Source organism: Camarhynchus parvulus, chromosome 13 (assembly GCF_901933205.1).
Source record: "Camarhynchus parvulus chromosome 13, STF_HiC, whole genome shotgun sequence".
Lineage (NCBI taxonomy): Eukaryota > Metazoa > Chordata > Aves > Passeriformes > Thraupidae > Camarhynchus > Camarhynchus parvulus.
This window is the reverse complement of record NC_044583.1, coordinates 4,981,820-5,004,238: the sequence shown is the minus strand read 5'-3', so window position 1 is coordinate 5,004,238 and position 22,419 is coordinate 4,981,820. Positions and strand designations below refer to the sequence as shown.

The window sequence follows — 22,419 nt, the reverse complement described above, 5'->3', positions numbered from 1 at the left end:
CAAGCCCTGGAACTTGGGGTTTCAAATGTGCAGCAAACTCACTTTGTGACCTCGGGCGGGACTCTTGTCTTCATGGCGTTTAACCTTTGCTGTAGAATAAGATTGATACACATTTAGCTCTCCTGGCTGTTCAAAAGTCTGATAAATATCTGTGAACAGCTGTGAGTTGGTAGTGGAAATATGTTATGCCTGGGTAAAATCTCTCTTTTTCTGGAATGGGGGATAGTTCAGGCCTCACCCAGAAAAGAAGGAAGAACACTCTCAAATAGGAAAAAGTTGAAAGCTTTGCATGGTTTTGCCTTTGTGTACCTGGGAAGAAAAGATTTCAACGCCCTTTGTATAACTAGCAATGTTCTGCTTAGTACCACTTTGGGGTATTTATAAGCCCTTCACTGAGAAAGGAGCTTTTCTCACCTCTGAGTGACTGTGCCACAATCTCCTCATGGTTGCTGTAGCTTCTAGGATGGGAATCAACAGGATAGTTGATGATCAGCTACTGAATTTTGTTCTATCCCAATAATATTTTACTAAATTTCAAACAATTTTCAATAAAAATCGACTAAATATACTCTGTGGCTATTGAGGCACGAAGTCAATGTTGTTTGTGAAGTTTTCTGTTTCTCATTCTCTCAGAGAAGGACAAGCGCTTGGTTTGTAGCAGCTGAACACAAAGACTTGGGTGGTTCATGTGTGCCACACTCTGCCTCAGGCCTGGGACACTGAGATGCTTTGCTGATAATGAAATGTTACTGATGTGATTTCCAAATCTGTGGTGCTCCCCAACTTGTGCATAAACTAGAAGCCACATTTAAGAACATTTATGACTTTGTACCTGAGTTGGTCAAGCAGCTTTCCCAGATGTGCTCTGAGAAAGAAACTCTCCATTTGTCCTTGGTGTGAGCTGTGGTTCTGAGGCCCCTGGGGATAGGGAAGAGCTGGGCTCACATTCCCCCACCTCCTCTGCCCCATGGAAAGGGGAATCCATTCGGGGAGGAATAAGGGGTTAATCCACAGCAGTCAGTGGATGATGGGGCACTGTTCGAAAACTGTCTCTAGCTCCTGGGCTTTTCATCCTTTCTCAATGGAATGTTGTTTTCTTAATGGAATGCTATTTTCATAATAGATTCAAACAGTTCTGGGATTTATATAAAGTTCCTGGAGTACAGAAATCTCTGAAGATAGTCTAGAAATAAAAACATGTATATTTAAACAGATAAAAATACATATATGGGATAAACATTTGGCTCAGTGCTTAATTTTGTTGTTGTGTGTACCATTTTGACTGCCATTAGCATGAAAATACTTCCTAGAGCTTTTATTTATTAAAATGAAAAAAATTAAACAGGTTTTCTCTGCAGTAAAGCAGAACACAGAATGCCTATAAGCATTGTGTGTCTTATGTTACTTAACTTGCATCATTCCTCACAACTGTTCTGACATAGCTGTTTACCATGTCATACTAAATATATCTAATTTTCAGCTTAATATAGAGTAGCTCACTAAAACAAAAATTCAGTATTTGGACAGAAAAAAAAAGAATTAAAAAATTCAGAAGAACAATTTGTCAACGAAAAATGAGGCTACACCAAACAGACTGTCCAAATATATTTTGGTTTTTGCTGCAAAACCAGCATACTTGTCATCAATATTACTTTTATCTAATAAAGTGCACATATTGTAGTGCACTTAGTTGTAGTATTTAGTTTAAATTTTCATTTTGTTTATTCCTGTTTTTTTTATAGACAGAGAGGATTCAGAAGTAGAGATGGTTTTTTTCACTAATATTAAAATCAGAAATAAATACAACAGTTAAGTAACCATTTAATTTTTTTGCCTGAAAATTTGCATGGCACCAAAGCTGAGTTGTTGCATTTTCTCATTTCAAAAAATAGTCTTTGCATAAAATAATGAACAGCATTTGAATATCTGAATCACAGGCCTGTTTCCAACTGCTGCTCCTGAAAAGGAAGTCCAGCCTTTTAAGAGACCTTTTTTTTCAGATTGGTACATGGTGTGCTACTTCTTTTAAATTAAAAAAAAAAGAGGGGAAAAAAAGAAAAAAGGCTGTTTCCAACAATGTCTGCAACTATTGTAATGTTTTGATTTAGTCGTGCCAGGTGATTTGGGGGCACAATATAAATGTGAAGTTCTTGTTTTCCCTGAACTGCCAAGTGATTCCTGGGCTCTGTGTGCTGTGAGTGGCAGTTCTAATGGCCCTGTACATTGTGATCATGTCAGGATCATTGCAAAATGCAGCAAACAAGCCCTTACTTGAGTTAGATAAATGTATGAATCAAATTTAAATTTACAGAGAGTTTTAGTGTAAGCTTCTCTCAGCCATTAAAATTCATCTTGAGCCCTCCCTCCATGCCTTCTATTGATTTGCCTGTGCTAACACAAGGAGGAGTGGTCAGTTTTTTTAAACTCCCTAAACAAAAACCTATTTTTCATTTCTCTTCTCAGCTTTTTCTTCTCTTGTCCTCCCTCTTTGTTCCCCCTTATGTCTGTTGTCCCTGCAGGATGTGCAGTGTTTTAATGCCCTTGCACTGCCCACAGTTACAATTATTCTCTCATTACCCCTGCCGAAGTCATGGGCAGGTACACAGTTGCTTTACAGAACCAGAATAAATCTTACATAAATCTTATATTGGATGAATTGTGAGTCAGAATGTATTACACATGTGTAACCTGGGGCACATGGGATCTGTGTCCATCAGCAGCAAACGCAGCCTGAGCTATTTATTGCTTCAGATTGACTCCGATGGTTGGCCCAGATCGGCTGAGACTGTATTCCTGTGAAACTTGACCAGCCCTTTAGCAGGCCATTATAAATAATAAATATTTTCTGAGTAAACACCTTTCTCAGAAAGTTAGTCAGGGCTCCTTTGTTTCTGAAATAATTAAACCAAAACTAGATGAGAAAAACAGTTGAAACCACTTGTTAGTGGTTGTACTGCTCTGTAGTGTAAGTGGGTCAGGATGAGCTGTATTAGTTAAATCCTTTGAAACAAAAGAAATTATTAAATCAGTTATGATTTAGGTCAATGACTCAAAATAAACCATTCACAGAGTGCCCTTGAGACAGACAAGTCAAAGAGTATCAGGAGTTCTGAACTCAAATTGCATCTCACCATCATTCTCTAAGCAAAGCTATCACACCTTACCTTTCCAGGAATACAGTACATAAATATTTCACTGTCTAACAGGAAAGGTGTTTAGCACTGAATTGAATCAGTATTTAATCTATTTAACATAAGAATGAAAAAAAAAGTGAAATAGCTTTTCTAGGAGTGTTTCACAACTTAATTGACTGTGTTTTAAGCCATGTATGGTGATACTGTTGTCTAAATTTTGAGAATGGTTTGGGCATGATGCTCTGGAACTGGTTTCTGCCTGGCTGCTTTTAGTTCAAATAAATCTCCAAAGCACAGGTGAGGAGGAGAGAATTATCCCTGAGAATATTTTTTTGTGTTCAGGTAGAGGTGTTTAGTCTCAGATGCTTGGGATTTGTCCTCAAGTAATGGAAAAATAAGGGAAACAAAAAATAAAACTAATAAATATGAAAATGACACTGAACTAAACTTCCAATAAAAATGTTATCATTTTATCTACAGCATTTGAAGGATCTACTAAAATTAGTGAAGTTCAAGAAATTTTAATAGTCTGGTGTCATAAAATAAAGTTATTCACCAAGTTATTCTGATGTCTGATTCTTGTAACAGGATTTTTCCTTATGAAAGATCAAAGTAAAGATCTTGGGACATTTCTACATTTATTTTCTTATGTTAGCCAGTTGGAGTTACTGTAGCACAGACATTGTGCCTCACATGCTGCATGTACAGATGACTGAGGAATATTTCCAGGCATGATCAGCAGTGGAACACTGTCTTACCATTTCCTTTTCTATTTGTAGGGGAATTGCACAAAACTCTAAAAAATAATGGTTATTGAGGGAACAATTTCAAAAACTCTTGTCTTCCTGAGAAGATGCTTTCATAAGCTAACGTCCTGGAAATGCTCAGAAGTTTTATCTCAGTCAGAGTAAATCCTCCTTTTAACTAGAGTAACAAGGAATTAATTGTTCTTTCAGAAACAATAGAAATCAGGCCAGACAGCTTTAAGTTTAGCAGTCATAAAAACAAAAAGCTGTTTGTTTATCTGAACTGACAGACAATATAGAATTCATGTGGAATGACAGGCTTTTGTGTTGAATAGCATCATGAGGGCTCCCAGAGAGTAACTGGCAGGCTTTGCTCCATGCTGTAGTGTCGGTGTCTGTTTCTGTGTTTATAATTGTGATATATTCATATCTGGATTTGATGAGAGAGTATTAAAATGGGATCAAAGAGTCAGGCATTGTTAATCTAAATGATCATATATCTCCTGAAACTTCAAGAAACTCTTTGTGCCACCAGTGTTAAAATGCTTTACAGTTAACATGCTTTCCAGTTCAATCAGTATTACAGCACCAAAGAATTGCACTAAAAAATTCAGATATGGAGGAGTCAGCTTAGCCACTGCATGTTCAGAGAACTGAGAAACAGAAATGTGGATTGAATCTTTCTTTCTCTTTAATCTGAAGTTATAAAACGAACCTTAATGGTTTCAAGTGCCAAATGTCTCTGCTTTTGTTTTGGCTTTTTTGTAGGTGTTGTTTTGTGACTTTTTTTCCTCTCTGAAATGTTAAAAATAAATGAAAAAGAAGGAAAGAAGTAAGCATGTTTACAGTTCTTATTCCTCACAGATTGCAGAATACCTGTGGGTGGTTTAAAGCAACTGTTTCTCATGGTTACCTAACTTTAAAATACAGAAAGAAAAAAAAAACCCAAAAAACCAAAAACCACAACGAGGCTAAATGTCAAATCTAAATGAAGGCAAGAAACCTTTTCTCTAGGTCACCAGCTCCTCTGGCCAAGTACATTTATTCCCTCTTAGGCCCATAATCTGTTTCAAAAAGCAGTGATTTAGCCAATACTTGTGCCAGTGCTGTGACCTCTTCTCCTGCAGGTGCAAACAGCTACCACAAGGAAAGGCTTTGCTGCCTTCTGCATGTTTTATCATCCTCTGCTGCAGTTTGTTCCCTTGGTGGCAGAGATGGCACAGGGAATCACTGCTGAAATGCTTTGGTGGTTTCAGCAAAGCTTCTGGCCTGGGCACATTCTGCTGGGTGGCCTTGGCAGGGGAACCTGGACGGAGAGAGGACAGGGACAAGGAAAAGCCCTTCAACTGTCCCAGCTAAATTCACCCAAACCATCCTTCAACTCCTTAGCCATGTAGAGAAAAGCAAGATTTGTTGTTCCAATTTTTGCTTATTAGCAAATCTGAGTAATTTTTTATGTGGGAATATTTCATTTCCAACAAAAAAATTTGTCATGAGGATTTCTCAGGACTAGCACAGACCTGGGCATAGAATGCCATGAGAAAAAGACATGCATACTAATACCAGCTGAAAATAATTAGTACCCCAGTGGGTAGGGTGTTTGTGCTTTTACTGTATTTCTTCTTTTCTACAGTAGCTTTCATTTTGCAGTTTTTGTATGCTAACGATTCATATATTAAAGTCTATATGCCACAGTAAGGGTGTCCTAATTAAGCACACTGTAGAAAACTCTATGGTCCACTGAACAAGAGGATATTTAGACAGTTTTCAAGAGCTCCAAGTACTGAGTTGGATAAACTGGTCGACTTGAGGGGTGGTGAAGAAGCTCATCCAGTCACATTCTGGGGTGCACAAGAGCAGCCAAGCCCCAAAGTGTGCTCAGACACTCACAGACACACAGCAATGTCAGGGCTGGGATGGACCTTTGGAGAAACTTTGTCCAGCTTCAGAGTAGGGCCTTGGATTAATGTTAACCAGGGGCCATAAAATCAGTTGCTGCTGCTTGTGAACACGTTGTTAAAGGATAATGTACAGCTCTGTAATGGATTAACACTGAATAGGAATAGTCTCCTCTTTGGAACTCTCCTGCATGCTTCAGTCTTAATTGCAAGTCTTCCTGCAGGAAGAATGGAAATAATTAAAGCTGGTTTGAGTCTGCTTTTCTTCTGTTGCATAACAGAAATAAATATTGCTCTGTCAGTTCTGTGTTGTTACCAGAGTTCATTCAAAAATCAAAAGATGACAGTGTTATTGTTTTATCATTGTTTTTTAAACAATAATTTAGATAGAATGCAATTATCTTACAGCATTTCATTTTTTTCTCTCCACCCATTCTGGTCAATTATTTCAATTTTTTAGAGGATGCATGATCTGGGCCTTCCCTTTCTTCTCCATCTGTGCCACATTGTTCTTCAAGGACAAGCCAGGGAAAGTAGAATTAAACAAAGCATCGTGGCAGCATTACTTACTCCTTTCTCATCCTTTCATGTTGTTAGGTGGCAGTGACTGACCCCAAACAGAAGAGTGGCTCTCCTGGCAGCACTGTGCCTGGCTCAGAAGGATGGACATCAAGGACAGGAGGCACCGCTCGCTGACGCGGGGCCGCTGCGGGAAGCAGTGCCGCTACACCAGCTCCTCGCTGGACAGCGAGGACTGCAGGGTGCCCACCCAGAAGTCCTACAGCTCCAGTGAGACCCTCAAGGCCTATGACCACGACAGCAGGATGCACTACGGCAATCGGGTGTCTGACCTGGTGCACAGGGAGTCGGATGAGTTTCCAAGACAAGGTATGTTTGCAGTCAGGACTGGTTCCTGTTACGGTGCTCCTCAGTGCAGTCTGTTCCTTGTGAAAGCATCTCAGTGCTACCAGGAGTTTTAATGAAAGAGCTCTAGGAAAATGGATATTATCTTACCATTATTTCCACTGCTTTGTGCTAAATTAGAAAGTTCTTCCTTTTCTCAGAGTTCTGGTACTTTTGAAATCCACAATTTGTAAATGAGGCAAATCGAGATTCACTGATCAAAACATCTGATAGACACAAATGCCATGACCCTTAACCAGAGGATGTCTTTTGTACAGATATTGGGGTTAGCCAATGTGCTAGCTTGGTATTTTGTTTCCTAGGTTAATTTTGGAGATGGTAATGGCATTTTCACCTACATGCGTCTCTCTTTAACACAGAATCTGTACTGAAAAGACAACTAAAACATTGTTATGGTAAAAACCCATATGGCCAACATACACATTATTTATCAGGTGCCTTGGAATTCCTTTCCTGTTCGTGAATGCTGGGTAACTGAGCTGTGGGAATGGGAGTGCTGGTTCCTCTGACTTCATTTTGTCACTGCTCACACATATTGCTCACCCTAGACCTCATAAAAACTGAAAGGAGGAAACCCATCTAATTCCTTTTGTAATTGGCTGTAATTGAGCGTTGCAGCCTACAACTAATGTTTGAAATAATCTGCCTGTATTAACTGGTAAGCTAGGGGAATTAATCTCTTATTTTATAAAAGGGTCCTTGCTATGTCCAATAGATTAATGAATTAAAAATGTAAATGTTTTTACTTGAAAACCTGTAAATGTGCCCTGTACACATGTAGTTTTATTCTCATTTGGGTATTTTCTTGTCTCAAGAACTTGTAAGCCTCTGTGCTGAAACCATTAGTGAACATTGCTTTATAGGAACTGTGTTTACTCATGTGGTTTACTTGCCCAGATAGCCAGGCTAAATTGGAATTCTATCAATGATTAGATATGGCATTTGAATGAAAAGCCTTGGTTTAGTGTCAGTTGAAGAATCAGATATGATTCATACCAGCTAAGATACAGGCAGGCTTGATGGAGAAATGTTTTGTGCCCTCTCAATGGAAGGAAAGTCATCAGGTCCATCAGTTAAGAGTACCACAATTTAAATACAGAAACTCTTCTGGTTTGAAGATGTGCTTGTTAACAGCGTGTGATGGTTCTCTGCTGCACTTTCTAACATTGTGGCTCAAGGGATGGGAAATTACCACACTTGTTGTGGAAATCCTGCAGTGGAAGGTCGTTTCTTATACCTGGTATCACATCACTCATCTTGTTTCAAACATTCTGACAGCAGTCAGTGTCTGTCTTCCCCTTTCAATCAAACTATCTAATAATTAGTGTTGATAATTAAGCCCTTGTCTAAGCCCTTGTTTCTCTCACATTTGACTGCAGACATGTGGGAGTGTTTGCATTGTGCTTGGTCTGTCAAACACCCAGTTCTGTTTTCTGGGGTAATCTCTGTTCTTGGAGGGTCTTTCTTTGCTTAGAGGCGTTTATCTAAGATAAAGCATCAAAGTGTGCCTCGAACCTCTGAGCTGCTGGAGCCATTTTCACTGCAGTTTGTTCTACTTTACTGTACAGGAGTCATCTAAATATTACTTTTCCCTATCAAGATGATTGATGCTTCAGCTCAAGTGCCTCATTTTAGTTTGCAGGTCATTATTCAGCATTTCATAATGGTCTTTTTCTCTTGATTACTGATTTGACAACTGTTCATCCTCCCCCTGCTCTTAATGTGTTCTTCTCTGCCCTCTTTACAAAGGGGAATGCAAGTTGTTGGTAACTGAATTGAAACACTACTCAGATTTTTTTTATTATTGTTACTTTTTCCCCTACTAGTTTGTGTTGTTGTGTCTAAATAAATAGTGTTTATTTTAGAGAGCTGAAGTAATTTTTTTGTTAGATAATGAACAGCAACTCCTTATTTTCCTGCTTTTGTTAAGTTTAGAAAGCAATTTTTTTTAGAAAATAAGTCTGTGTGATGATTCTTTGTATTTGAAAGCTGGATATCTTTCTGATTGAACACTTTTACTGGTATGATATTCAAGAAAATATGACAGGTAGATCTAGATTAAGATTTGGCAGCTGTTCTCACTTTCTATATTACCATTAGATGGATAAAAATGTGGTTCATATGTGGAAGTTCTGTTCATTACATCTTGTGCATCCAGTTTCCAGCTGCAGACATCTAGGAATTTATACATTTAAATTTATTCTAACTTTGAGTGGGTGTTATGATGGGATTAAATTCTGTGGGAAATAAACATGATTAAAACAGTCTTTAGAGATTTTTTTGTTTTCCTATTAGAAAAAAGCTTGATTTTTTTTTAAAGGAATTGCAAATATTTTCCTCATTATTTTGTGTCTTTTATTGGAAAAGCTAAGTACTTTTGACTTACTGCAAAGTATTTGGTTTGACCATGGCACTGGAACTATTCACAGCTGTTTTGATCTGCCTGTTGTACATTACTGGGTTTGGAAAATCAGTTAAGATAAAGTTGCATTCATTCTGGTTTTGTTTATCATGGTTTGTCAGCTAAATGCTAATAACAAAAACTATATTCAGAGCTCAGAAGTCTGAAACAGTTCTTGCTGGGTTGTTTTAGTAATTCCCCGAGAGGTATGAAAGTTGTTCAGACTTAAAAGAAGATTTTACCTGTTCACAGTGACTGGTGGCTGCTGTTCAGAGGCCACAGCTGCTCTTACAGGTGCTTGGGCTGGCCAGACTTTGTCTCACTGCTCATACTCCCAATGACACCAAGATGACATCTTTGATCATCTTGTCATCAAACCTGAGTCAACCTCAGCTCTTCTGTTAAAATTAATGTATCCCTTCCAAATCCAACTGAGTTTTGGCAATTACAGTTTTAATACTTCACTCCAGGACCCCTGTGACCTTTTGAAAATGAAATGTTTTGATAGATTTGGATTAAATACATTAAATAAAATTTCTACCTAGAGTGAGAGCACATTTGTAGTTTTCCTTTGTCACGCAAGGTTTTTGAGTGGCATTCTGCAATCTGTTGATTTTCATTATATCAGTGCAGTTACACAATCTAAGGAAATTTGGGGTAGAGGCAGGGTGGCAGATTCTTTGACATGGAATCAGGTGTAGGGTGACTTGTGTGGGAAAAGGCCTCAAGGCAGCTCTCCTCTTCAAGCCAGTGCATGTGGAACCTTCACTTCTCCTGAATCAGGACTTTGGTTTTAATGGTGACCTGAGAGAAACACCATCCCAGTGTAAAATATGTATTAGAGTGAGACAACTCTTCCATTTCTCCTGTCTAGAATGCATGGGCTTATTGAGAAATAAAAAATTATAAATTGTGTACCTTATTCAATAAAGGAAACATGCTGAATAACACCTCCCTCCCTTACCCTCTCCCTCCCCAAATCATGATAAGATTTTATTAAGTGATTTAAAAACCTGAAAGCACCTTTCATCTGTGCTTTCATCTGTATTGAAGTTGTTACTAATGGAGCAATGTAGCAGCATTGCTAAACAAACATTTAGAGCAGCCTTCTGTCAGTATGCTTTTAAGAAAGGAAAAGGTAAGAAAGCCAAACCCAAACCTAACATTCCTCCTCTGATTTATACTCTAATATCAGTCAAGTGTCCTTTTGAGCTGTAATAGCAATAGACAGGAATTAAACTTAAACTTTGTGTATATTAGATCTGAGTCACAATAAAATCCAGAAGAAAAAGTATTTAGAAGTAGATTTTCAGGGAGACATCATGGGATTGACCTTCAGTCTTTGGGGTGCTTTCTTTTAAATATGCACAAATTGTTTTGTCTTGGTATTTTGTGTACTGTGGTTGTTTTTGTTGTTGTTTTGCTTTGTAATGTTTGAGGGTTTAGTTTTTGTTTGTATCTTTGTTTTGTTTTCTTTTTTTCCTTCTGAGCAGCAAGCTCTCTGGTTTGCAACTGGTAGTTGAAATCAGTTGTGATCATCTCTCCCTTTTCACTTCCCTTATGTTCCCTTTCCATCCTATTTTCTTGGCATTTCACCATTTTATATTGTCATCCATTGTGAGTCCCTTTGCTGGGTGTGCTGGGGTGCTCAGACCTGCTGGGCTGACCCCTGGGAGTCAGAGTCTGACCTGGGCTGAGCAAAGGCTCACCTTCATCTTCTTCTCACCTGCTGGACCAGTTGAGCAGCTCCGATGGGAACTCCAGTAATAATTAATAACGCCAGTGCTGGAAAACCCAGTACTATTCTAATATTAATATGTATTTGTAGAATAAACAACAGATAGACATAATGTGAGAATTCTCTGTACACACAGTTTCTCTCAGGGAATAACTTTTTATTCTCAGCAGTTTCCCACAACTGATCATTATTAAAAATCAGCATTTGTTTACAGTTTAAATTAGAGACTCAGAATGCAGGGATTTCTGATGCATGTATATAAGTTTATATAGACTTATGCTCCTTTTTTCCTCTTTTTTGCTCCTCTATTTAGCTTTCAAAAAAGAACTTCTATTTTTGCTATTTCTCTACTGGACTCCTCATTAGTTGATGATTAAGTTAAATGAGGTTCTATTTTTTAAAAGCATTTGCAAAGTTACATGCACATTGTATAAAGCACATATAAAAGGAAAACTTCTAAAAACTAGATGTTATCAACGTGTACTAAGCACACACTGAATAAATGATAAAAATTAAAACCTCGGGAATACTCTAAAATAGGTTTAGTAACCATTTTAATGCAAATACCTTTTCAGAAAAACTTCAAAATTAATAGGAAATATGCTTTCTATACGTCATAGTTTCAAATTTCTACCAAATAAAAGATCTTGTGCTTCAATGAAAGCCATGCTTGTTCATCTTGTAGTGCTGGGGTCTGACTGGGTGTTGAACAGAACCTTTCCTTGGTGTGTTTTTGTCCCCCCTCATCCCTTTACTGTGCTATATAATAGAATTCTAAGACTTTGGATACTGAAAATAATAATTTTTGATTCTATAAGTACTTCATTTTCTCATATGCACGTGAGCACACGCTCTTTTAAGAACTTTGTTTACACACATCTGTGGATGCTCTGTCTCATACTAAAATCTTCTGTAAAGGGAGATAATGTACTCCATGGACATGAAGTAATAGTTTTTTATAAAAGATACTTCAAATGAAAATGATTTTTGAATAATTCTAATAGTGAAAATGGATAACATTTAGCAAATCTTGCAAATTTGTTCCACCTTCTGTGTCTTGTCTTACAAAGTTAATTGATATTTTTTAGCATCTGGTTTTCAGCAAGATGTGTTTGGAAGAGAGGCTGATTACTTGTGAGTGTTCTCAAACTGATGGAGAGACTTAGATTTTCTTCTAATACACTTATTAACATTGAAATGTCAGATTTAGAAAGCTTTTACATTTGATCTGTATGTGAATTGGGCATCTCTGTCTCTGCATCCTAGGTGGGTTCCAGAAAATGAGTTTTTACATGTAGTCCTGAATTTGCTTTAGTGAATATCATTTTGTTTCTGTGAACTTGGTAACCCCTCTTAAGTTTGTTTTCTGGTAAAGAGCAATTAGACCCTTTTCCTTCTCCTCCTCTTTTCTCATAATACAGGAAGAAAGAACCGTTTAAATAAAATAGAGTTCAGCAAATACTTAAGATTCAGCGTTTATTTTGGGTTATACATTGATGAACTCTCCAATGCCACATGTTTTTAAGGTCTGCATCTTCAGAAAAAAAAGGAAAGGATTAGATATTTGTATTTTAGTGGAGTGTGTGGAAGATGTGTTAAGCACCAGAGGGTATTCACTGCTCCAACACGAGTCAGTTTTCAGCTCAAATGCATTGGGACCAGGTTTTCGGTGTATTTTTGTTTACTCTCCAGTTGTCTTCATCTTTATTTTTGTCCCCCATGTTGTTTTGAAATGTCTTACTACTGGGGGCTAAATTCTAGACTCAGTGGACAGCTGGTTCATCTGTGGTGATGATTGCTCTGTTTGTATTTCGTCTGTCCTCCCTGTTTGTTCTCCTAACACCTCCAATGCATTATGTGATTTCTAGAAGCTTCTAAAATATTGTGGCTGGGCCCAAATGCACACACTTCACTCACTAAGAAAAACACAAGGAAAGTTTCAAACAAATAAAAATACCGCACAAAGCTCATTGTCTTCCTTAGAGAACCATGGAGGTTTTGGAGTTGAGTGCTGATGACCAATTCATTTAAAGCCTATAAATCAGTAGAAAAACAAAATGGTAAGGAAGTATAATTGGGTAAGCAGGGCCTAGCATTTGTCCTGTTTGTTTTATATTATTTGTCTCTGGATTCAGAGTTCCAGGTCAGAGGATCTGCAGTTTCCTTCCTTGACCTGCTTTTGGGCTGCTTGTTAACTTTCATCAGATTATTTATACATTGATCCCAGTAATCTTTCCTTGTATTAAGCACATTCTGAAGCTCTGGAAACATCAGTAGACCATGAAGTAGATCATGAAAATCCATGATTTCCACTGATGGGCAGTGACTGTGGGAACTCAGCCTCCATGGTAAAGCAGATACCAACTTCTCTCTGGGTTTTAGAAACTGGCTTCAGTTTTAGCCATTAGGCCTGGTGATGCTCTTTTCTGTGTTATTGGAAAACCCACAGTACACAGTGTTTTTCTGTACAGATTTAATTAGATGCTACAGTTCAGTCAGTTGTGTTTTCTGTGAGCTGTCTGTCAATCTAAGCAGAGCTCTTCAAGCATCTGCCTGTGTAATGTCATCTCCTGTCATGTATTTCAACTTGGTGGTGGTTTCTAAACCCTTTCCTACCTTTTAGTTTGTCTCTAATAGAACTGAAATATACCATGGCAGTGCCCTGTATGCCCCAGTGATGTGGATAAAGACAGGTTGAAGAGTCAGTGACTTGTATAAAGGTGGTTCTTTGATGCTATTTCATGTTTGTAAATCCAACTTCAAATTAGCTTTTGCTGGTAGCAGTCAGTTCCTTTTGAGGTGCTCATCATTTAAGGTTCCAAAAATGGTTTCAGAGTCTCGATAGCTGACTAGACAAAATAGCATTCAGATGTCTTTATATATTGCCTTTTTGCCTTTTTTTTTCCACGTGAGTGCTTAGCTGAAAGTGACTGCAGTGAGTGCAAAAGTACGTGTCTGTGAATGCAGACCATATTGGAAACAGAGATTTACTGTCCCAAAGTGTAATGCTTACTCAGCCATCTGATGAGATTTGAGCACTAAACAGTTTGAGAGGGATGCATAAAGCTGTTTTATTACAAGATGCTGTTATGAATTGTAGCAGCTTTCCTTATGCTGTGCTGCTGTTGCCAAACAAGTTGCATGAATGTAAGCAGTTTTATTTGTAATTACTTGCTCACATTTCCTTGGAATAGTTGGGTTATAGGTTTGTGATTCCTGCTTCTCCACTGGTGGCCATCTCTACATCCTGTTTAATTCAGAATGAAAAGATATATTTTTAAAACTGCTTGGAGAAAAGCCTCTCTGAGGAATGCTGCTGCTAACATGGGAGGTGGAGTGAGGCTCAGATGTTTTTGTGTGTGGCAGAAACTTGTTAAAATGGATGCAGAAAACTCAAACAGTTGGCTGTTTCTTCATAATGGAGTGAAAAGTTGTTTTAGCTGAATTTGAGCAAGTCCAGAAAATGGAGGAATAAATCACTCACCTAAAGAAATGTTATGGAAAATACAGTAGTTAAGACCTCTTTTTTTTTTTCCCCTAAACTTTGGTCAAAACCTGGATGTTACAAACTGAATTTAATACTTGAAACTGTTCTTGACAGAGCAGTGAAGGCAGTTCTGTTTTCTTGCTTATGTGTAGCTAGAATTGCTTTTGATGATGTTGCTGGACTGTTTTCCTTAAGCAGTCAAGTGTGTTCCTTATGACAACCACTACTTTCACCAAGTAAGACAGTTGTTTGAAGAGGATTGCAAAAGAGGAACAGTTTGATCATCAGTTCTGAAATGTCTCTTCAGTGTAGTTTGTCCAGTGTAATTTTGAATGTTGAGTCTTGGTCTTCTGTTGATTGCCTTGCAAGATTCTTCCTCAGCTTAAAAAATCAATTTGGAAGAGCTTGCCAGTATCTATCTGTTTTATTCCTAGCATTGCTCCTCTATCTGTGTTCTGAGCCCAGGTATGCCCTGCCAATCCTGGTATTGTTAGACATCTTTTAGCAACCTATCCTCACTCTCATATTCGTTCTTTCCTTATTGCTTCGTTTATCCACTCCCAGCTTTGGACTCTTGGTGCTTGCTGTTTGCTGTGTTTCTTCTCTTGGCATGTTTTTCCAAAGTCATGTGTCACCTAAACCTTATAGGAATTTTCTTTTACAAGGGGGTGGCACCAAGCACTGCAGCTGAGGGGTTTTGTTTTGCAGTTCCACCAGCGCTTGTAGAATATAAAGAAATGTCTAATGCTAAGGAAATTTGAGCAGCTGGCTAATATCAGCTGTATTTTTTCCACTATTCCATGTGAAAACCACAGAATAGCCTGTGGTCAGTTTTACCTAGAAGAGAGCAAGCTGTCTGTGGTAACAAGTGGAAATTTTGAATATGAAATTGATATTCATAATCATATTTGATTATATGAAATGGTAAAGGCTCAGTTGCAGATGACTCAGTTCAGTACAACTTTGTGTCCTCAAATACGTTAATCAACTCCATTTGTTTAAATACTGAAGTAAAAATTATCAGTATTTTAGATTTTGCTACTAAGACCAGAAGCAATGTTAGATAATTAAAAAAAAAAGACCATCATGTAGAACAAATTGCATAAATGTTATTCCTTCAAGCAAATGGCTACTCTGTGGTAGCTGGTCTAGAATTGTATATTCACTTTTGAAATTACTTCCAGTAGCGTACTTTATTTTAAGGTTGGCAATTTATGATGATATATTAAATATTATAAATATAATAAAAAATTTTCACATTATGTAGTTAGAGTACCAAACAAACTTTTTATAGATGGTAGTCAATTTGATTTCATAGCAATATCTGATTTTCCTTTGAAGTTTTTCTATTCCTGAGATAAGAATTTGAATGGTATTGAAGAAAAGCTAAAACAGTACTTAGTCTCTGTGGGGAAAGTATTACCTTTGACTAAAATTATTTACAATATGCTAAAAGTTTACTACACAAAAAGTGATAATCTGGACTTTAGTCTTGCATAAATTATTTTACCAAAGAGTTAGAGAGGTGGAAAGAGTAGTATTAGTCACATAGCTTCTCTTTTTGGGAGGAGTTGGGGTTTAGTTTGTAGTGTTTCTGCTAAACTTGCTGCAGATATATTTTGACACTAACATTAAAGTAATTGCAGCAAATAAAATTTTGTGTATGACTAGGCAACTAAGTGTGTGGGCTCCTGTTAAGTTTGTTTCTAAATTCTTACAAGAATAAAACTCGTAAGGCATTATTACCAGTATGTGCTTCAAGCACTGAATTTATAAAGTAGATTGTTAATAATATGAGGAATGATATATCACAGCTGTAATGCCATGTCTTCCAAAGTTAATGAATACTTACAATTTTCATAATGAAAAATTAAGGTTAAAGTGGTTTATAAGACTGCCTACAGATCCAGCAGAAGTCTCATTAGAAGAAAGAACACTAAATTTGAGGTACTTGGAAATATATATTACCTAGTGTTATATGTGGACTAAAATCCTGCACTTGTATTTAGGATTACTCAAACGTGGACAATTCTACCAGAACACAGCACAGAAAACTGAAATGTTATTTGCTCTCTGAAATCACTGTGTACACAACAGATTGTGGGTTTAGATGTCTTCAGTACTTCAGTTATGTGAGTCTCTCTTGTTGACTCAGTGCAACAATCTCTCATCCATGTTTGCCCATTTCTTTACCATTTCTGAAGTAAAATGAACCTTTGTGCTTGTTTTTCCTATTACCAAAGCCTAATGAAGCTGTTGTTCTTGTGCTGGGGCAGTTTGGGGCAGCTGCCACGGAGCAGGCAAATGAGAGGGGCTGGTTTGGCATACCAAGGTGTGTTTGAAAAATCCCACTGCCCACAGCTGCTTGGTTTGGGGAGCTGCTGCCACACGGCTGGGGCTCCGCTGGATTTGTGGCATTCACCCTCAAAAAAAAAGCCTTGAGCTTCCCTGGTGATGCTCAGGGCGCGAGGAGCTCCTGCATTCCTGTGTGGGGCAGGGTGGGAGGTGTGTGTGCTGGAAGAGGGCAAACTGCCTTCTCACAGAGAAGAGAAGGAAAAAACCTTCCTGTTCGCCCAGGGAGGAGGCTGACAATGTAAAAAACACAAAAACTGAGATGGTGTTGTGATGCTGCACTTCCCTCGACTTGTTTTTGCATTTTGTGTAATGCAGAATGACTGTAATTGAGAGTATATTTGGGATAAGCTGCCTTTGTGGTTATCAAATATGTCAGCTTTGCTTTTTTATGTTTATATGTCGAGTTTGTAACTCTTATAAGCTGTTATTGCATGACAGACTCCTCCATCTTAATTTCAGTCTCTTAAATTCATCTTCTTCCTTCATTTTTTTGACAGCATAACAATATTACACCTTGATCCCAGTCTATCTATCCCACATGGGGTTTGCTGTGTGGTGTTTTCTGTGGCCATCACTACGTGAGCAGAGCAGTCCTTGTCAACAAAATTCCTCTGAAGTACTGTTTCAGAATGAATTTTTTGTTGATCTCTCTCTTTTCTCATTATGTCTACAGCTTGCAAAAGCATAATGGAATAGAATTTATCTAGTTTTTCTCCAGTATCTCTTTTACTCCTGAGAATCTTAGTATTCAGTTTAAGGAAGTGATCTCAAAAAATATTTCAGAAGTGTGGCAACTTATCTTCTTAACCATACAGGTGTGATATTTATAAAACAGAAACTTAGGCATTTTAAGACTTGATGATGATCTATAGAATAAGAAGACAAAGGAAAAACTTGGAATAAATAGAATGACTTGATGGAATAAAGAAACCTGAAATTATGAGGTAATTATTTACAGATGTAACATCATGCTCTAAAATATACAAATATATAAATGTTTTATTGTTTAATTGTACTGATTCAGTTATTGAATCTAAAGTATCCATTTGCTCAGCTGTGGAGTAGTGGAGAATCAGATTTGATTCAGATTCAATTTTTTCCCTGGAATTTATGATTTTTCTTATTATATCATGGTTTTGAATTCTAATTTAATTTTAATTTAATTTAAATTATTTTAATTATCCCAGCATCATGGTTTCCTTATCCTCATTGTTTAAGCTATATTTGGAGCGGGTCAAGTTGACAATTCTTTTCACAGAATGGTTTGGGTTGGAGGGGACATCAAAACCATCTCGTTCCAAGCTCCCTGCCATGGGCAGGGACACCTTCCACCAGACCAGGTAGCTCAGATCCATCCAGCCTGGCCCTGGAAATGTCCATGGAAGGGAACCCGCCGGGCAACCGTTCTATTCAGATCAAAAGAGGGAATGACCATTTCAGATAGTAAAGAAAATACATTTATTAAGTTATTTGTCAGGCATGGGAAAGGCTTGTTTACTTGTGTTTGCACCAGGGATCTGCAAACAAATAAATGGCTCCAACTGATAGAGATTTACCTTAGATCCTCCTCAGGTGATGGGAATAATGTGCTGCAAGAGAGGAGTTGTGGTTGCATATCAAAAAATGCTGTTACAGAAATGCACAGTAAATTTCCACAAATGATTAAATAAATTAAGCTCCTGGACACGTTTATGGTGCTGTTTTCAAAACAGGAATTAAAATCTATGTCTCTGGAGGTCATATGACTACTTAGCAAGGAAACAGACTCAAAGTTATTGGTAGTGTCAGTGAATAGCAAACATGCTTTTTTAAAAGCAAGATGTATTGTACCTCGTATGTTTGCTACATTTAGTCCAGCAGTATAATTTACTTAATGCTCTGCAATATTCCTGGGGGAGAAAAAAAGCCAAATTGTTTGGCTTAAATTTTGTTTGGCTTAAATTTGTCTTGTTCCTATGTAAGAAAATGACGGAAGTAAGTACTTCATTTATTGTGTGCTCTTGTAAGAGAATGTTTTACAGAGATGATGGCTCTAAAAGGCCTTTACCATTTCAGTTTTCAGGACAGAGGGTGAAGTTGGGCTGAATCTCTGCACAGACTTTACCTTTCTGCAGCCTGAAAGATATACTGAAATACTGAAAAGTATTTTTCTGTTGTCAGCAGCTCCATGAAGAGAGTTCTGTGGTTTCGTTCTGCACTTGATCTTTGGCAGCCACAAACCTCCCGTGAAAAAACCAAAGGAAATCTTTTAGCAGAGTGAGCAGCTAAGGATGAAGTAGACCCTGTTGCACAAGAGGGCAAACTGTGATTTCTTATCATTTAACTTCCTCCTGTTCCACTTAAAAACATTTTCCTATGGACTATCTTCAATTTCTTATGACTCCGGGTTGTAAATTAACATATGGCCTAATCTGAAATGCAGATGAGGGGAGAGAGGGCACTTGTGGAAAGTGGCTTCTTGTCTTACTGTCAAGGAGACTGTTATGCTTGGAGTTTTATATTTCAGCTGAAATCCATAGATATTTTTGGATATGCAGGTGGTAGAGTGTCTGTCAAATTTATATTTTTTTTTCTCTCAATGAATTCTTTGCAAGAATCTTGGCAAAATATTTTGAATGCATTTGTGGTTTTCCCTTTTTATCTCTATATTCACTATTCAATTACATCTTTTTTTTTCTGATTTTTTTTTTTATCTCAGTGCTCTTTTCTTAAAGACTTCTAACCTGCGCAGAATGATACTGGTAAATAAAGACTTGTAAAATCACAAAAAAAAATCTAAGGAATTTAATACAAGTGAGAGTATCTTCTATATTGAAATGGTAAAGTAAATTTTCAGATGTGAGGATTGATGTGGAAGAGAGTTAGCAAGAAAAAGAAATGAACAAGGCTGGTCAGGAACAATGCTGAAAGAGGCTAAAGAACAAAAGGTGTCAGTTGTGGGCTTTAGGGTGCTGACTCTGGGCAGAAGAAGCAAGAAGAGGAAGCATTAGCAGAACTTTTGGAACGAGCTCTTATCTAAATTAATACTGAGATATAAAAAAAAAGGTACTGAGGCACCTGGGTTTTTCTGAGGCAGAGTGTGTGGTGCTTTATTTTATTCACTGCTCTTGTCAAGCTCAGAACACACCAGCCCTGAATGAATTTGGAATTGTGCTTGTGCCGTCATCTTTCCCCAGCGAAATTTTTTTTTTCCCCCGCAGTCTGTATTTGTCATGTGTGTGACTGAACTCTGAGACACTGGTGCTTGAAGTGCTGTGCTGATAGTGCCTTGTAAAATTATTTTTCCTTCTAATAATTAACCCTAAATAATTAATAGCCAGGGTATATCTGAGTTCTCAGTATAAGGCTGTCACTTTACTTTTTAGCATTTTCATTATGACATTATTCATGCTTGATTACAATCATTTTGGGTCTGTTTGGCTGCCAGTACTTTCCATGGATTTGAATTCTCTTCTCACTTTTCAGTTCTCCTGTGTTGGGGCTGTGTTAAAGCAAATGTCATTTTCCTAATGGGAGGTGAAATTTCATGTCAGCAGGACAAGCATAAGCTGAGCTTGGCTTTATTTCTTCCATAAGAATGTAGCATTTTATTCTTCTATATAGTTTAATATATATATATATGTATGTATGTATATATATATACACACACACATCGTTGTTTTATGTATATAATTGCATTTACTATTTATTTTATACAGACATTTTTCTTACCTTCAGAAAGCAAATGTTGTTGTATTTTCTGACAACGAGCATTTATTTACGAAGAAAATAAATTTTACTTTCAGAGCTTTTCAATTAGAAAGGAAGAAAAGCAAACTGATTATTATGAACTATAAAATTATTCAGCACTGAATACCAGTAGATAATCCAGGGCACTTTAAGATGCAATTCTTTTTTCATCTATTTAACAGGCCTCTAAATGATAATGAACTTGTCTTGATGTGCATGTTAATTTGTGGTGAAAGGTGATAAATAAGAAGTTACCCAAGATTTAAAGTCTAAGAAAAACAACTTGAAATGTCTCTACTTCATCTTTTATGTAGCTAAAAATGATATAAAATGGAGGAAGACAGAGGTGAAATGCTTAAGAATGAAAAATGTATAGATTTTAAGTAATTCATAGTTTTTTTCCCTGAAGAGAACAAAAGCTAAGATTATAGATGTCATTCTGATGTACCAAATCCTATTTAAATAATTGAGATGTTTGGATTTTGTTCTTTTTTTTGTCTTACTCTAACTCACATATTACGCCAGTGGGATAAATGATGTTGGTTCATTCCCATTTTACAGACAAAGTGCAGGAGAAAAAAGATTAAGTGAGTTGCTCAGGGGCATGAATAACATTGTGAGCTGAAAAAGGCAAAAAAATCTTTGCACTTAGATTAGTAATCCATTTTTATTTATATTAGCTAGTATTTCCGCTGTTGGTTTTTACCTTCCTTTCAGTTGTCTGTGTAGCATGTCTGTGTAGCATTTTTAACTAATCAAAAATTATTTTGCAAACTTCTCTCATGAGTGAAACTTCAAGCCATCCATCAAAAGGGAGAGTTCCACTTCAGTTAATTCCATGTGTCTTGTTTTCTTCTAATTTTGTGGTGTTTCTGGAAAATGCATATTGCTTTAATCCATCACAAAAACTGTAACAATAATTTAGAAAAATAAAGATTAGACTGCTTTTTTTGTTGTTAGAAAATAGAATTTAAAAATACAAAGGTGAAGTCAAAGACATATTTTTACTGGGCTTTATTAACACAGGAATTACTCCTGTTCAAGCAGTTTTATTAATAAAATTTATTTAATAAAGATGTCTCAAACTGCTGGACTGGGGAGAACAAAAGACAAAGAAATAGGAAAGGTAGGCATCGAGAGAGACAATAGTGGAGGCTCAGTGAGGGCTCTCACACCTTAGGAATGAGTTGTGAAATAAAAGGGAGAAAGAGAGAAGAGGAAAAATGGGCTGAATTTGCTCAATTTCTTAGGAATGAGTCATCTAACTCTGACTTTAAGTGTGAATAACATCTCAGAAGTCAGTGATAACCATTTCTTTCATTGTGAATCCAGGTTTATTATCTCCCTAGGGTGACTCCTAGAAAAATGTCAATAGGATTTGACTGAGCCTGTTTGGAGACTTTGCATGTTGGCCAAACATTGAGTTCACTATGGAGGATCTTTTCCAGAGACAGAATTTTTTGTTGAACCTGGGAATGTTACTCTGAACATTGACCACAGGTTCCATGACAGTGGTACTGTGTTCCTTGGAGTGTCCTGTCATGCCAGGAGATCCAATTATAAATCATTTTTTGCTGGGAAAAGGCCACAGGTAGAGGGCAGCCCCTGAGCAGAGCAGGGATCGCCTTGTTTCACGAGGAAAGAAAAGAGACCCTGGGCACCATGACATGGATATGGTCCCTTCACACTGGGAAGCTCTGGCACAAAATCTTCTGTCACTCTTGGCCTCTGCCAGAGGAATTTTTGTCATAATAGTCAATGAGTTCCTTCATGGTCCAAGTGCACAAGAAAAATTGTGTTTGGAGTGTGCTGTTGTGGTCACTTGATTCTTTCTAATACTGTTACTGATAACAACTTACATTGCTTGTACCAGTATAATTTGCAGTCCCATGAGCAATTTTTATAGTGTGAAGGAAAAAGAGAAGTAGCTAAGTCTTCTAGATGAGTTTATTCAGGTTATAATATCCATCTAAGCACTGTAAGTCTTTCATTGCATTAATTAAAAAA

At 37.3% G+C, this 22,419-nt stretch overlaps 1 protein-coding gene across 3 annotated transcripts in view; it reads left to right on the top strand.

Moving 5' to 3' along the window:
• Positions 1 to 22,419, top strand: part of LOC115908560 (teneurin-2-like) — a 637,472-nt gene that overhangs the window by 594,916 nt on the left and 20,137 nt on the right. For all 3 annotated transcript variants that reach the window (XM_030957248.1, XM_030957247.1, XM_030957249.1), the window contains one exon: positions 6,376 to 6,666. In XM_030957248.1, coding sequence (XP_030813108.1) covers positions 6,441 to 6,666 — 226 coding nt within the window. In that variant the 5' untranslated portion in view covers positions 6,376 to 6,440. The remainder of the gene's footprint in view (positions 1 to 6,375; positions 6,667 to 22,419) is intronic.